The following is a 14,936-nucleotide window of genomic DNA, read 5'->3' as shown; positions in this document are numbered from 1 at the left end:
TTATCATTGACATATTTATAGCAACCAGCTCCACCCATTCCGAAACCTCAGCTCTAAACTCCAGACTTGAATTAAAGTCTAAAAAAGGGGGATTCTGCATGAAATGACGAGGGAGACATTTTGACTTAATTCCTCGTCTTGCACATCAAACGCAGCATTTTTCGCTTTTCATTTAAAAGTCGTAAATCTAATAAAAACAGAAGGCTGTTCTCCTGCTTCCCTCCGCTTCTCGATCTATGGTTTTATTACGAGCAGGCCGTGAAGTACACACACGGTCACGGTCGCGTCCGCCTCAACTCTGCTCCAGCGCAGAAATGACCGTTTATGGGCCGATTACCAATTTAGAGCCAATTCATAAAAAGCAGCAGAGTGGAGTCCATCAGGAGAAGAGGACAGAGGCAAGAGAGCTGACTGCAATCTGAAGGTGGAGCAGAGACGAAGGGGGAACGTAAAAAAATAATAATAACAAAAAAAAGCCATGGTTTCTGAAGTCTATTAAAACACAATGTCTTTTATATGGTGTTAATCTACCAAGCATTTTTTAGATTACAAACCAAGCTGTCCTGGTTGAAAAAATATATGTATATGTTTAAATACATTTAATTCTTACTTACGTTTTTATGGAACTAAAAATAACTTACTTTTTGATCTCACTTATTATTTTTCTGTCATTTTTTCATAAAGGTCATTGCACTTTCAAAAGTAAAGGAAAAGTCAATTTAAAAATATGTATTTGTATTATTGTAGGTGCCTTAACTTGCCTTATTATTGACCAGAAAGTTTGTTTAGATGACATTAATTATTCATGACTTCAGACTGCAGTACAACACGTTTGAAAAGGTTGCTGCACTGCGTTTGCACTACTCCACGTTTTCTCTTCAAAAAGATCACTTTAATTTGAAAGATAATCTCTGATCACAAATACTTTTTATTCTATTTATAAAAGAAATAACCGCTTTGAAGACTATAAACGATGATAAAGTTCTTGTCACGAGGGGGTCTTTGCCGTAAAGATGAAGCAAAGCTGAATACAAGCCATGCGGACAGATGTGAGCAGAGGAGGGAAATGTAAATCGCGGGGAGCGCAGCTGAGCGCGGGGAAAGGTCTTTCCTGTAGGATCCACAGGTCAACTTCTGCTCTCGCTCTCTTAGTTTGGACTGTTGGCTCGAGAGACCGAGTGAGGAAAAACCCCGGAACAGAGAGATTGATTAAATCCAGCTCTCCTTATTCTCAGACATCGTCAGGAATAACCTGCCGCGTCACGACGGCCTGAACACGACACAGCGGCCTGCATGTGCAACACATTAACACCCTCCATCACAGCACAGAGGTGAGTGTGACTGTGTGTGTGCATGTAGCTGTAACTGAATTGTGTTTCCTTTAAAATTACGCATGTGCGTTTGAAGGTCAGCGCGTTTGACTTTGTGTCTGCATATTCCGTAAAGTTGTTCATTGTTGTGTGATGACTTGTCTCTAAATTGTCTTAACTCACCTCATATTTTTGTATTTCGACTTAATGAAAATGATAAGTAACTATTGTTGATGTTTGGAACTGTTTTTTGGCGCTTAAAAGTTCACAAACGGACTTTTACGCACAGTCTGTCTGCGCCATGTGCCCTTTACAGAGCTGCACGTAGGCCTTCAGCTGATGGAGGGTGTGAGTGTTTGTATGTGTGTGACTGTGTTTCCGGCCTACCTGCCCGCCTTCGTGATGATCATCTCTGTCCCGATGTCATGGAAACGCTTCCAAAGGTCTGCGCACTGCAGCTCCACCTGGATCTCCTCCATGGAGGCCGGGGGCGAAGGCTCGCAGGGGCCGGGAGCCAGGTCGTCAGGTGAGCCGAAGGAGCACGACGTTCTCTCGGCCAGACCTTCTCCGTCCGAGCCGGGACTCGCCTCGGAGTCTGAGAGGGAAATGAGGAAGATGATGAGAAGGCAGCTCTGAAAACAGTGGAATTAATTCGCGCTTGGATTTTTACGCAGGAAACTTGGCGCAGTGAGGAGGTACAGCGGTTCTCTCCGCTGACTCCAAATCACCTGCCGTCTGCAGCTCAGAGAGAAGCGGCCGAGTTTGGCTGGTTGACTCGGCTAGTCATGGAGCCTTGGGTTGATGTCAAAAGCAGAATAAATGCTGCGTAACGCCTTTGAACCGAGCTGTAGAAAATATTAAATTTTAAATTGAGGCCACACAATGAAGAATTCCGATGGGAAACGTTCAGAAAAAAAGAAGTTTCCCTTCAATTCTCCTTCTGGACCGAGTTTAATGGACTGACCATCAACACCGTCACGATGTCATAGCAGATAAAACTATTTCCTGCATCCTGAAACTCATCCAGACCTACAGGGAAGCTTTCCATCCGCCTGAGACTCAAACTCCCAGACACCAACAAGGGTGACCTCAGAATCCTTCACATGAGCTTCATCGACAAATCCACTCTTAAAGTCCACACCAAGATGGACAAACTAAAAGAGACATTGCATCAAAATGCATCAGGAGCTTTTCCTTTCATTCTGTACATTTTAAAGACATTATTTCAGTATTTAATATCGAAAAAAAAACAAATTACTAACCCCCTTTTTCGGCTATTTATTAACACTTTTTATTCCCCCAAATTACCTGAAAGAAAGTTGCTCAGAAAGTGTCTCAACAAATGAATTGACCTTGTCCGGTTCAAATTTAAAAAGCATTATAGTTTTCCAGCTGCGAGGACAAATCTTTAATACTAGCCACTTCAAAAACGGCAGTTTACCCAGATTCAACTCTCCCAAGATCCACACACACTCTTTGACTTTTCTCAGAAGTAGCTTATTGTTAAATATCCTTCATCCCCTCCAACACCACCACCACCACCCAAAAAAGAAATCTAATAATGTATTATTTATTGAACGCCCTGACACGAGGAGGTGGACTTGGCAGACTGACAGGCGCACAAATATGGTTATGCAAATGCAGAGCTGCTGAGAGACTGGACGGAGTCCCAGGCCAAACCGCTGCAGCCGAGGCCGAGCCAAGCCGGCTGGAAACACGAGCACAGAGAGGAGAGAGGAGAGAGGAGAGGAGGAGGGATGGAGATAGGAAGAGCAGAAGGAGGAGGAGGGGTGGAGGTGTGGAGGGGCTGTAATGACCACAGAGAGACACAGACACACTTTCCATCATCTTCTTGGGAGATCCTTTCAGTGTCACTGCAGCCAATGAGTCTGTCACACATGATTACTCTCCTGTTTTTCTCCTTTAACTGTTCACACACACACACACTGATACACTCAAACAGCTGCCCCCTCGCTCCGTATTAAAACTCATATAGAAACTGATGATGGTCTTTAAAGAAGAGGACTGAAGAAAGTTCACTATCGTCCTGATCTGCTGTAATTTAATCTTAAAAATGAGGATTACAAATTAAATCAGGCTATAGCACGTTATATCAAACAGTGAGATCATAGCTTGGGGATTCTGTCAGTTCATGTGTATAATGCGTGCAGACAGATTATGCTGTGTAATTATTCGACTGTGTTGGAGAAATATTGCAACCAACAAAAAAGTGTTTCCTTCAGTCAGCAGCCCATCATCCAGCCGTCATAGTCACTTAGCGCTACATTAGCATTACATCCATGTTAAGCCTCTACATCTGACTCTATGTGTGACACAAACACACGATTAGATCATGATGGACTCTTTTTTTCAAACATGGAGAATGAGCCTTTAGTTTCTGTGGTTGTAGTTTTTTTTTCTTTATAATTCCTGGTGTGCTGAGTGATGGACGCTGCGTGCTTGATCTATTGATTTCAGTTCTATATATTATGCATGAGTGCAGAAGCAATTTTTAATTTTAGTTTTCCTATGTTTTTATCCCCAAGTTATAGCTCATTGAGATTATCTGTAATAAAATGTGATTTATAAACACATTCTCTGTTGTTATTTTGCACGTTCCCAAGCTGGCAATATTAAAAAAAAAAAAAAACGAGACTTCATATTACATTATTATCTTAAATCTATTTGTTGTTAATATTATTCTATTTAAGTTTGACATTAGGAGTACTTCTGTTTCTTTCTTCTTTTTTCTCCTATATTCTATCTTTTTTAAGCGGCACCAAAAAACAACAAAGACAAATTCCTCGCGTTAACCTTCTTGACAATGAACCTGAGGAGTTCCTCAGTTTTTTTTATCCCCCAGATGATTCCCAAATAATTATGTCGTGCTTATTTTCCTAACTTTGTCCTCCATATGAATGCTGCACTGACATGCTAAACACACTCAGATTATTTTATTTTCAAGCTGCTTCGCTCAAACTGACAACCACAAAGTCTTGTTAGTTTGAAGACAGATACTGCTGTTTGTTTTTCTTACTTTCAGGCTCTAATAAAAAAAACACTTTCAGTTTGTTCGTCAGAAATGAGATACAGATGACAAGATGTTTTTTCCACAGTGTCATTTATTTTCTCTTTATATAAAGTTCTGTGTTTGAATCATTTCTAATTTTAAGGCTTTAAATTAGTCTCACCACCTACATTAGGTGACAAATCTAAAATAAAGCCATCAGTCTGGAGAGTTTTGGATGTGGGTGTTTGTTTTTTTCCAACAGGATTCAAAACGACCTCAAACTGAAATCTGCTGAAGTATTTGCCAAAAACACAGCCTGAAAAGCCTCAGTGAGCTGCACCCGTATCTACACGAAGCATCTAAACCTGGAAGTTGGTGTGTGAGGCCGAGACGTTCAGAGGAAACACACACACATTCCAGAGAGCTAACGGCTCGACTACATAAGATAATTTCAGCAGGGACGCCTGTGAGATGCAGAGGAGGAGAAACACAGGCCAAAGCAGAGCATAACATCTGTGTCTGGACGCCCTGCATGCATGCTGAAGGATGTGTCCCTTATCACAAACCAACCATACACATACACACATACACACACACACACACACACACACACACACACACACACACACACAGATCAACTAAAAGCAACAAAATAAGAGCTGTGTGCAGAAAAAAAACACACAATTGAGCCGCTAAATGTTGGCATCTCTAGCTGGCCTGAAGACACCAATTTCTCAACTTTAAAATCGTCTGAGAAACGATTCAGAAACTAATAACAGCCTTTAATAAATTATCACACAGCAGCGAGTTTATGTGACAGTTTTCTTTTAGTCTTTAGGTCGAAGCTTCAGTTTAGTTTTTTGGTTTAAGAGCTGAATGAATGAAAAGTGACATTTATTGATGAACAAAAACTCGTCCAGTCAGCACAACGCTGCCCTGACATCTGCTGTGGTAAGCCCCTCACTCTCTATCACACACACACACACACACACACACACACACACATAGAGTCAGGGGCTGTATCTTGTGGTTGATGGCTCCCAATCAGCTCATGCAGGCCTCATTAAAATGAAGCTAACATCCATAGCAGGCCACTAATTGGTTTAAATTTAATCAAGGCAGTGCTGTACATCACATTACACTCACAGTTCACATGCAGTCTCACACACACACACACACACACACACACACACACACACACACACACACACACACACTCTGTCTCTCTCTCACACACACAGTCACACACTTATATCAACACAGGAGCAGCTATAATAGGGCTGAACTTAACAGAAAGAATAAAGCACTTATACCATATACTTAACGAGAATAATACTGAAACATAAACTTTTTAATTGAGTGTCACATCCACACAGCTCAGAAGATGTTTTTTTAAATAAAAATATAATTTTATAAAATTGTGATTATCATTAATTTAAGAGAAATCCCTAAACAGTTTAATAGTAATTTTGACATAATATTTAGATATATATTTTTAAACATTAGGATAGTTTTAGTAATATACTGAGAGCATTAGCTCGCCATGCGGGAATCATCTTTCCAATTATGGCTGACGTGAAGTTTTGACCTTTTTTTATTTCAGTAGCAGTTAAAAATTGTGCACCTGATTAAATATTTTAAATTTTGTGTTTATGATGTCTCAAACAGAGAAGGTTTAATTCTTTAATGTAGCTGTTTTTTCATCTCTTTTCTTAAATGTGCAGCCGGGCACATTTAGCACAGTTTCTAAACATACAAAATATTGAATAAGGAACATTTTAAAGCTTGTAAAAAAATATCACACATCATATGCAATATCTCTAATGTGATTCTGATGTACAGACATTGTTTTTAAAGTATCAGATTTGAACTTAAGAACATACAGAGAGTACAATGTATGGGTGACACTGTTCTTACTTATTAAAATATGTGTTTCTTTGTAGATAAAGGGGAAACTTTGAGATATCAAACATTTCAGGAGATTTACAAGCAAGAGAGTGAAGAGGTTCTCCAAGAGACAAAGGTTGGAATCAGAGTTACTACCATCTTTAGTTTATAGCAAAATAGGCTTTTTGCATATGTTGCATTGAATGAAGTTCCAGCAGATTTTCAGTGGACAGAAGCAAACTTTCAAACCATGAAATCACCAAGTAACCAAATATACACACAGAAAGCACCTGTCCTGTCTGTGATGGAGGCTCAGGCACGAAGGAAGGAGTAAACACTTCTGTCCCGCTCATACACACATCTCTTATCAGATTTTCATTTGGAGGGACGCACCGAAAACAATTAAGCATTTTTCATATTGGTATTAGTAGCAGCGAGGGTTGTGCAGAAATCTTTAAATGTTTTAATTTACGGATACCCGGGAGATTTCAGGAGTTGTTTTTTATCGCGTTCTGTGCGTAAATCTGTGCGTCAAAGTGTTAGCTTGTAAACCACTTGGTTTTGGCTCAGTGACATTTAATATTAGGTTATACTAGGTGTAGTTCATCTTGTTAATTACTGAATTAAAGGGGTTAATATTGTGGATGTGGTTGTCGTACTTTTGTGAGGTCTAACTAGCTGAACCGTTCCGCTCTTACAGGCAGACCGTTAAATGTGAGCCTGGTTCAGTTCCTGTGCCTCCCTCAGTCCTGCCCTTGTCTCTGAGGCTAATAAACGTGTTATACGACCAACCGGCTTCCAGCCTCGCCTGCAGCTGAGTAAAAAAATAAAATCACTCCGTTAAGGATTCCTTCAGACCACATAATCTGACCACAGAGACTCGCTGTTCTCGGTCACCGTCCAAAGCGGAGGTTTTTAGGACCCGAGCAGAGAGCGACCCGCGGAACCTGGCAGGAACCCGCCTGCTAATGAGCGGCACCGGGGGGGGGGGGGGGCCGAGAGACCGGGAGCTTGATAATTCATTCAGTCACAAATCCCAAAACTCCATGGGACAAACCCTTAGGAGATGAACAGAAAGACCTTTCTGCCCCCACAGAACCAGAGGTGATTAGAAAATGACTGCAGGATGTTTAATGAAGTCTGGAGGAATCTGATTCCCTTAAAAAAACACAACTAACAACAAGCTGTTCACCATCAGCAGCGTTGTAATCGATGCTTAATTTAATGTCCCCCGTTTGACAACACTGCAGACAGCTCCACGCTTCAATATCAGGCACCAAAGTCAATCTAAGAGTTAAGAAGGGAAAGAAATACATATTGAAATCCTCAAGTTCTGGCTCGCTTTCAGTGCACCGAGGAGCCGTGCGTAAAGACGCCGTAAGAGGTCAGCCTGCAGCCCGCCTGAGCAGCAGAGAAGAGTCAGCATCATTTCTCTTAGTATCTGCCTTCTTACAAAATATTTGACTGTAATTCATTAATCAGTATTTTAGACGTGTAAATGTTAAAGCCAAATTAAACCCACAATAACAAAAACAGGCCTCCACTGGATCTATAATCATCACGAAGCTCATTTCTACCAAATCAACAGCGAGAAGACAACTACACTCTCACGTTCCTCTAAACACCGTTTGAACTGAATGACCTTGAATTTTCAGAGCAAACACAACAACATTTTTAGCTTCATGGCTCATGCAAACACGCAACTCACTCTCTGTTTGCCTCAGCTCATAGCGACGCCTAAAGGTTAAAAGTCACTTCAGGTCTGATGCAGAAGAAATCTCCTCAGCGGTGCAGCATGTTTATCTCTGTTTGATCAGGTCGCCAATAAACGAAACACTTCTTTGGATGTAATTCAAACGCTTAATTCTTTGAAGAGCGCCTCTTTTTTTTCGGGGAGATCGTTATGAACGTGCAATCAACAAGACAGAAGAATTATTTTTGCCCGTGAGCTCAAAATTTAAATTAACGCAAATTTCTGTTACGCAAAATTGACGTAAATTACATTAAAAAAAATAGCCGAAATGTAAACAGTTGCTGCAAACAACTTTGTCTTTTCTAAAACGCCTCGTCTAAATACAATCAATGAAAACGTATTATTAACACATTATTTTAATTTTCACACAGGTCATCACTCGTAATCTAACAACTCTCCTAACTCTAATATTTTAATCTCACATTGCTGTTTAATTTATCAAATGTATTTCAGCTTTTTTTCATGTTTTGTTTCTTACACGTCGGCTCTACTGTAGGTCATAATCCATATTCATTTCTCGGCTGTGTTTACATTTCACGCTTTGGTTGATTTCTTTTAAAACATGTTTAAAACGACCAATCAAGTGTTTCATTTATCCTGAAAGTCTCGTCCTGCGCTTTCTCACACCTGGGTATATTATATTTGTGTGTGCATGTGGCGCAGTTTAGACGCTTTCAATGCAAAGTAATTAGACTATTTGCACCAGGTAGAGTCTGGGTAAAAGCTTCCAGCAGTGTGAAATCTAACAAATTCAAGTGCAAAATCCAGACAGCGCAGTGTGTTCGTTCATCTCGTCGCAGAGGCCTCAAAGCGTCAAAACAGACACAGCTTTACGCTTTGGTCAATTTTGGCTCACATTTTCTTTTAAAGTCAGTTCTATATGTTGTGGTGGATTCCACCAGTTCAATTAAAAGGGTTTTTTTTTAATTATTTTTTTTACAATTGTTTGATAGTTTGATTTGTTGCTGGTGTAAATTAGCTGACTGAAGACTTTCTTGTTGCATTTCTTGTCATATCCCTGACAGCACACCAACATGACTGACATTCTCTACAGGCCTGCTGGATTACAAGCTGATTCTACAATTAGAAACGTTTTCTTTTCTTTGTGTAACAGCGCTGCAGCACAGCTGAATCTCTCTCACCCTGAGGTTTAAAGAGAAAAACACGCTACGTCCACACCGAGGCCGTGGATGTTACAGCCTAATGCTCTGTCGTGGGGTTGGCTCATTGAAACTGGAGCCATGTTTTGACTCGGGACTCGTCGCTCTGTGATATAACGGAGCTCCGGACATTTAAACGGTGTGCATGGTGCATGTCTGCGCACTGACCCGGGTCCATATCCAGACAGTGCGCCGGGTCCTCTCCGTCCGCGGCGAGGCTCTCCATGGACAACTCCAGCTCCTTCTCCTCCCAGCCTCGCAGCTTCCTCTTCTTGTTGGAGCCGATCAGGGCTTCCACGGAAAAAGCGTGGGCTCTCGAGCTCAGAGCTGCGGCAGATCGCCTCCTCTCACTCATTTCTCTCAAATCCACCCAAGTGGGGGGAGGACGCGGCAAAAACCCTCTCCGTCCGTCCAACGCAGTGATCGAAACAGAAAAAAAACGCACGTCAGTGTTTACAGCGGGAGGCAAACTCACCAAGTGTCCAAAGTAATCCCAACTGTGACTAGAAACGTCGCGTCAAACTTTGGAGGGCTGACTGTGCCATCATGGCTGCACGTGAGCTCGAGTCCGGGAGAATTGATCGTTTGGATGCGGTGTGCCGCTTTGCGCGTCTCTCCGTCCTTCTACTCTGTGTCTTTCTTTTTCTCTTTCTGTCCCCCCCCAACTTCTCGCTGATTGATACTCACTTCTGGAGGAGTTTTTTTTTTCTGGCTCAGAGGGGCGGGGCTCCTGCGCGCTGTCAAACCAGAACAGCCAATGAGGAGTGAGGAAAGCGAGTGAGGCAAAGTGTTTTGTCCAATGGCAGCATGAGAGACACGCGCGTCCTGCAAGAAGAGCCTGCATCAGAACTGCAGAATTCTGATGAACTGATTGTAAATGTTTGAAGAAAAATACACAAGCTTGGTGCTTTTACTTTAAACCAATGTAAGCTTCACGTGCGGATTTATCTGCGAAACATGTCAATAAAATCACAAAATGTTGTCATTTAAAGTCAAATTATTTATTCATTGACCTCACCAGTCCTGTTGTCTTTCCTCTCTGACACTCAGATCCTGCTGCTTCACTTCTCTTGACTTTGGTTGATTCACCGGCGTCTGAATCCGACGACCTTGGATGAAATTGTGTCGAGGGCCTCGCGTGCGGCCTCTCCTCTCCCTATGGCAAACAACCCAAAGTCATTCTAATATCTTGTGTCTTTTCACCGCGTGTGTTTTGAGCCGCTGACTGTATCATTACTGTGGTTGTAGGAAAAGTCACATTTGCAGCTTCATTGTGTCCCTAACAGCTGAGGAGAGGAGCTGCAGCAAGGACAGGTGGGCACAGAAATAAAGGAACGAGAGGATTAGCGAGTGAAATAGTTTCTCTGTCCGGTGCACTGAGCGCTTATTCCAGCGGATCTGCAGGTCAGTGACTGACAGTGTGTGTGCGCGCACACACACACACACACACACACACACACACACACACACACACACACACACACACACACACACACACGATGGATTCAAAACGACACGTTTTAGAGGCATATAATTTAAAAGAAGTAAAGATTTTAAATGAAGACTTCCATCATTTTTTTTTTAAAGTATTTTCATTACGTTCGTCAAGTTGGCCAAAAGCACGTTCCACTTGTTATAGTTGCACAATTAAAGTCTCAATTATTTCCGAACTTCAGGACAATTATTCGATTAGTCAATTATACATTTAAAAAAAAATTTGCATTAAATATAGAAGAAGAAAAAATATTGTATTTCACACACAGAAGTAGTGTATAAAAATGTAGATGACTTGGACAATAAAATATAAACGGTACGACTAAAATATACACAGTTAAATCTCTCTCTCTCTCTCTCTGTGTGTGTGTGTGTGTGTGTGTGTGTGTGTGTGTGTGTGTGTGTGTGTGTGTGTGTGTGTGCTTATTATTATTACTTATTAAGTCAGTTTGACAACAATCAAAACAGCAAAAACAACTATAATGCAACAAAACATATAAAAACATTAGTTTAATTATAAGCATTATAATATCAAAAGAACAACAGCAGCAACACATTATTATTATTATTACTAGTAGTAGTAGTAGTAGTAGTAGTATTACCCTTTTTTTAAATAGGATCCAGTTTCCAAAGATAGTTCTTCTCCTTTCAGTGTTTCTCCTCACCCCTGACGTTCAGCAGAAAACGCTCCGACCAGAGAAAAGTTTCCTCCTGCGAGGTGAAAATAAGTCACACATCTCCTGTCAGCGGCTAAACGAAGCGATCCTTCACGACAGACGGAGCTGAGGACCGGCCTGGTTTGATCCGTCACGAGCTGAAGGCGGCCTGAAGTCAAACGTGTGGGTCCTGAAAGACTCCCAGAAGGGCCACCGCTGTGCTCTCTGTCGTCTTGAGATAAACATTAAAGTGAGGAATATTTCTTGATTAGAATTTTAAGGAAATAGAAACGGTGAAATTTAAAGGCAGAATATTCAAAGAAAAAGACAAAGCTGGAACTGAAACTAGAGTGTGTACAAAAAAAAAAATTATATCGTAGCAAAATTTTCTGACACTAAAATATCAAACGCGTAAAGGTCACACAAATTAATCGTTCAATCAAGTTACGTCACCATGCGCAAAATCTGCGCGTTTCTGACACTTTGGTGTAAATAACGTGCGCGCTAACACGACCTGCTACGAGCTACGGAATACTTCTTGATTAAGCCTACCTATTCGTGAATCAGACACCGTTTGCCATATTTTCATCCGGGATTTTTCTCAACCATAAGACGCAAATATATCCTACTTTTGTATGTTTATATATAACTTTGTAGACTAAATGCTGGCGCGTAAAGTTGTGGCAGAAGAAATATCGTGAGAGTGGATTTAAATCCCTGTGGGAGGAAACTCGTTAAACACGAGCAGTAAAACCTAAAACCAACTGTTTTCTGTTTAGATCCCTCCTCTCACAAACCCAAACCTGAAGCACGAAGGCCACATCTGAACGCCTTATTCTATCTTCTATTCAACCCAATCTGATAAATATCCTCTGGGGTTTTATGCAATTTTTTTTAAAGGTTGGTTGGATGCAAATATTTGCTGCCACACACTTTCTGAATTCATCTGGTAGTCATTTTTACATTTAAACTCCTAGGCGCTATTCTTGCCTTGTTGGTTTTTTACCAAACTGTGGGATTCTCAGATTCTTTGCTCAAAACAGGCACTCATAAAACTGAGAACTTCTCAGAAGCAGCTTTGTTTTCTCACTTTTTTTCCCACCAGACGGACACGTGTGAGGGTGGGCGGTGACGGTCAAACGTGCCGTTAATATTCAATTAGGAAAAGAAAGCGTTTGACCCCGTCTGACCCCGGGGATGGAAGCACGCAGAAAGCAGTAAAGCATCCAAACTGACAGCAGCTCACGGCTCGTTTCAGCACCTTTTAACCCGGGCCACAGACCAAGACTCGGCGCGCAGGACTGGAGCCTGTAACTATGGTGTGGAGAGCTGCTGCACGAGCCGAACACCGTGAAGAAGAAGATGAAGATGTGAGGATGGAGACTGGTCGATTTGAGGCCTAGTTTGCAGTGATCGTTGAAGCTCGTCTTAAAGCGTGAAACAAGCTGTATCCGCTACCTGCGAGAAGGTTGAGCAGCTGTGAAATTTCGCTTTCAGTAATTATTTGCGTAACTTCGATGCGCAATGACGTAGAGTCAAGGTCAAATATTTCAGGCCCTGACAGATTAAGAGCTTCTTTGTTCAACACCTTCCTCAAAATAGTTATAAAGTAAAGTGAGTGAGTAAAAAGTCTGAGCAAGAGAAAAACAAACATGAAAGTAGGAACAAGAGTTAGATGTGTTATGATCATTTGTGCGTAAAAGCAAGACGGAATCAGTCAGTGGTTGTTGTGTTCATAACCGTTTAAAATGTTTAAACATGAAAGCGTTTCTTTTTAAAGATAGGGATGATGTATGTAGAGAACATATCTAATCAAAGTGTCCAGCCAATTAATATTCAAACGCTTTATTTGAATAGGACAAATAATACTGATCTCAATCGTTATTTTTAAATAATGTTAATTTTGAGAAAAAAAAACATATTTTAGCTGCATAAATTACTATGCCACTAAAATAATGTAAAATTTGTGAAAATATGATGTTAGCTCTAATATACAAATAACACAAAAATTATGGTTTTAAACAGAAAATAACAAGAATTTGCTGCATAAATTGTTACGCAATAATATTTTTAGAATTCAGCAGAAAACTGATTTCCTGAAGTGATTTATAAATATAATTACATTCTTGAATGGCCTTTGTATTTGCGTGTTTCTCCACTTTTTTCCACAGTTAAACAGAACTGTGTTTGAATTTATCATGGACTTTAACGTCACGCAGTTCCGGGTGACAAACATATCATTAGGGTATTTATTTATTTTATTTGTAAAAGGACCATGAACCATATTACACATAACTGCCCCTCGGCAGGTCACAAGTCAATAAATAAATAATAAATCTTTAATCAACTGACGGACGTTTGTATCTCTGCTGAACGAGGATTATTCACGAGGTTTTATCCGGATATTAGATCCTAAAATAGCCCGGTGTTAGAAAAACTCTCGGACTCTGAAGTCTGGAGAAGAAAACGCTCTGAATAAAAGTATTAATACAAATTTATAATCGCATTTTACACTTCATGCTGTATGTGTTAATTATTGTTTTCAGACGCGGATGTTATTGCTTTACAATCGTTTACATTGATAAATATTTGTCAGTATTTTTCCTGCTGGGTGACTTCTTAAGTTTTTATCTCTCCGTCTCCATGTTTGTTCTTTGTATCTAATTTCAACATATTTACGAATAAAAGTCCCAAAATCACATTACACATTATGTCCATTGCTTCGCATTGAGCTGCATAACGAACTTAAAAACTGGAAATGTTGTCTTACTTATCATCGTTAATGTGAGGTGTATTTTGTGCGCTCGTGAGCTTTAAGGAGGCTTTTTAGTTTACGGTCTCTGCACGCGCACACCTCAAACATCAGTACAAATATGTCTAATTTTAATATTTATTCTCTTTATATCATTTATTTATTTGTATGCACTGAAGCCCAGATTTTGTTAATAAGTCATGTTTATTACGACCTTGTTAAAGTTTTTACTCGTGCGTATTAAACGGTTCAGTGACGGTGTCGCTTTCACACTAAAAACAGGGTTACGGTATCACTGCAGGCGTGTGTGTTTGTCAGGTCGATGTGATTTACAGTCTGCTGCTCTGTGTGTGTGTGTGTGTGTGTGTGTGTGTGTGTGTGTGTGTGTGTGTGTGTGTGTGTGTGTGTGTGTGTGTGTGTGTGTTTGTGTGTAGTGTATATATTTATATTTACACACCGTTAGCTGCTCGTGCCAACAGAAGAAAAAAAAACGGAGCTAAAGGAAACAAACCGAGCGAGGACACGATCTGTTCCCAGGTAAATATCAGGTTGGAAAATACACCACATGGTCCAGCTCCTTAGTGTGTGTGTGTGTGTGTGTGTGTGTGTGTGTGTGTGTGTGTGTGTGTGTGTTTTCTGAGTCCCTGTAGAAACATTTAGGACCAGAGAGGTGCATTTTCAATTAGAGAAAGTGTGATGGCAGAAAGTTAGAGCAATAAGAGCAGAAACAGCAGGAGGAGAATGAACTGTGAAGGAGTATATTCAAGGAAGAATGACACGGGGTGACAGGGAGAAATAGGGAGATACATTAAACCCAAATTAAAGTAAGAATCAAGAGAAACACACAACCAAGAGAGACAATGGAGCAGATAAACTGATCGGAAGAAAGAGGGAGATAATTGAAGAAACAAAGG

At 40.6% G+C, this 14,936-nt stretch overlaps 1 protein-coding gene across 2 annotated transcripts in view; it reads right to left on the bottom strand.

The window, feature by feature from the left end:
• The window catches only part of tbx15 (T-box transcription factor 15), a 36,887-nt gene extending 26,373 nt beyond the window's left edge, over positions 1-10,514 (bottom strand). Inside the window, exons 1-2 of one of the 2 annotated variants that reach the window (XM_061053544.1) lie at positions 9,596-10,514; positions 1,698-1,905 (exon numbers count right to left, since the gene is read on the bottom strand). In XM_061053544.1, the coding sequence (XP_060909527.1) occupies positions 1,698-1,789 (92 nt within the window). In that variant the 5' untranslated portion in view covers positions 1,790-1,905; positions 9,596-10,514. Of the gene's footprint in view, positions 1-1,697; positions 1,906-9,288 lie in introns of both variants that reach the window. The other variant, XM_061053543.1, reaches the window with a different exon arrangement.
• Between the last annotated feature and the right edge of the window lie 4,422 nt (positions 10,515-14,936).

Source organism: Labrus mixtus, chromosome 13, assembly GCF_963584025.1.
Source record: "Labrus mixtus chromosome 13, fLabMix1.1, whole genome shotgun sequence".
NCBI lineage: Eukaryota > Metazoa > Chordata > Actinopteri > Labriformes > Labridae > Labrus > Labrus mixtus.
This window is presented reverse-complemented; position numbering and strand designations above follow the sequence as displayed.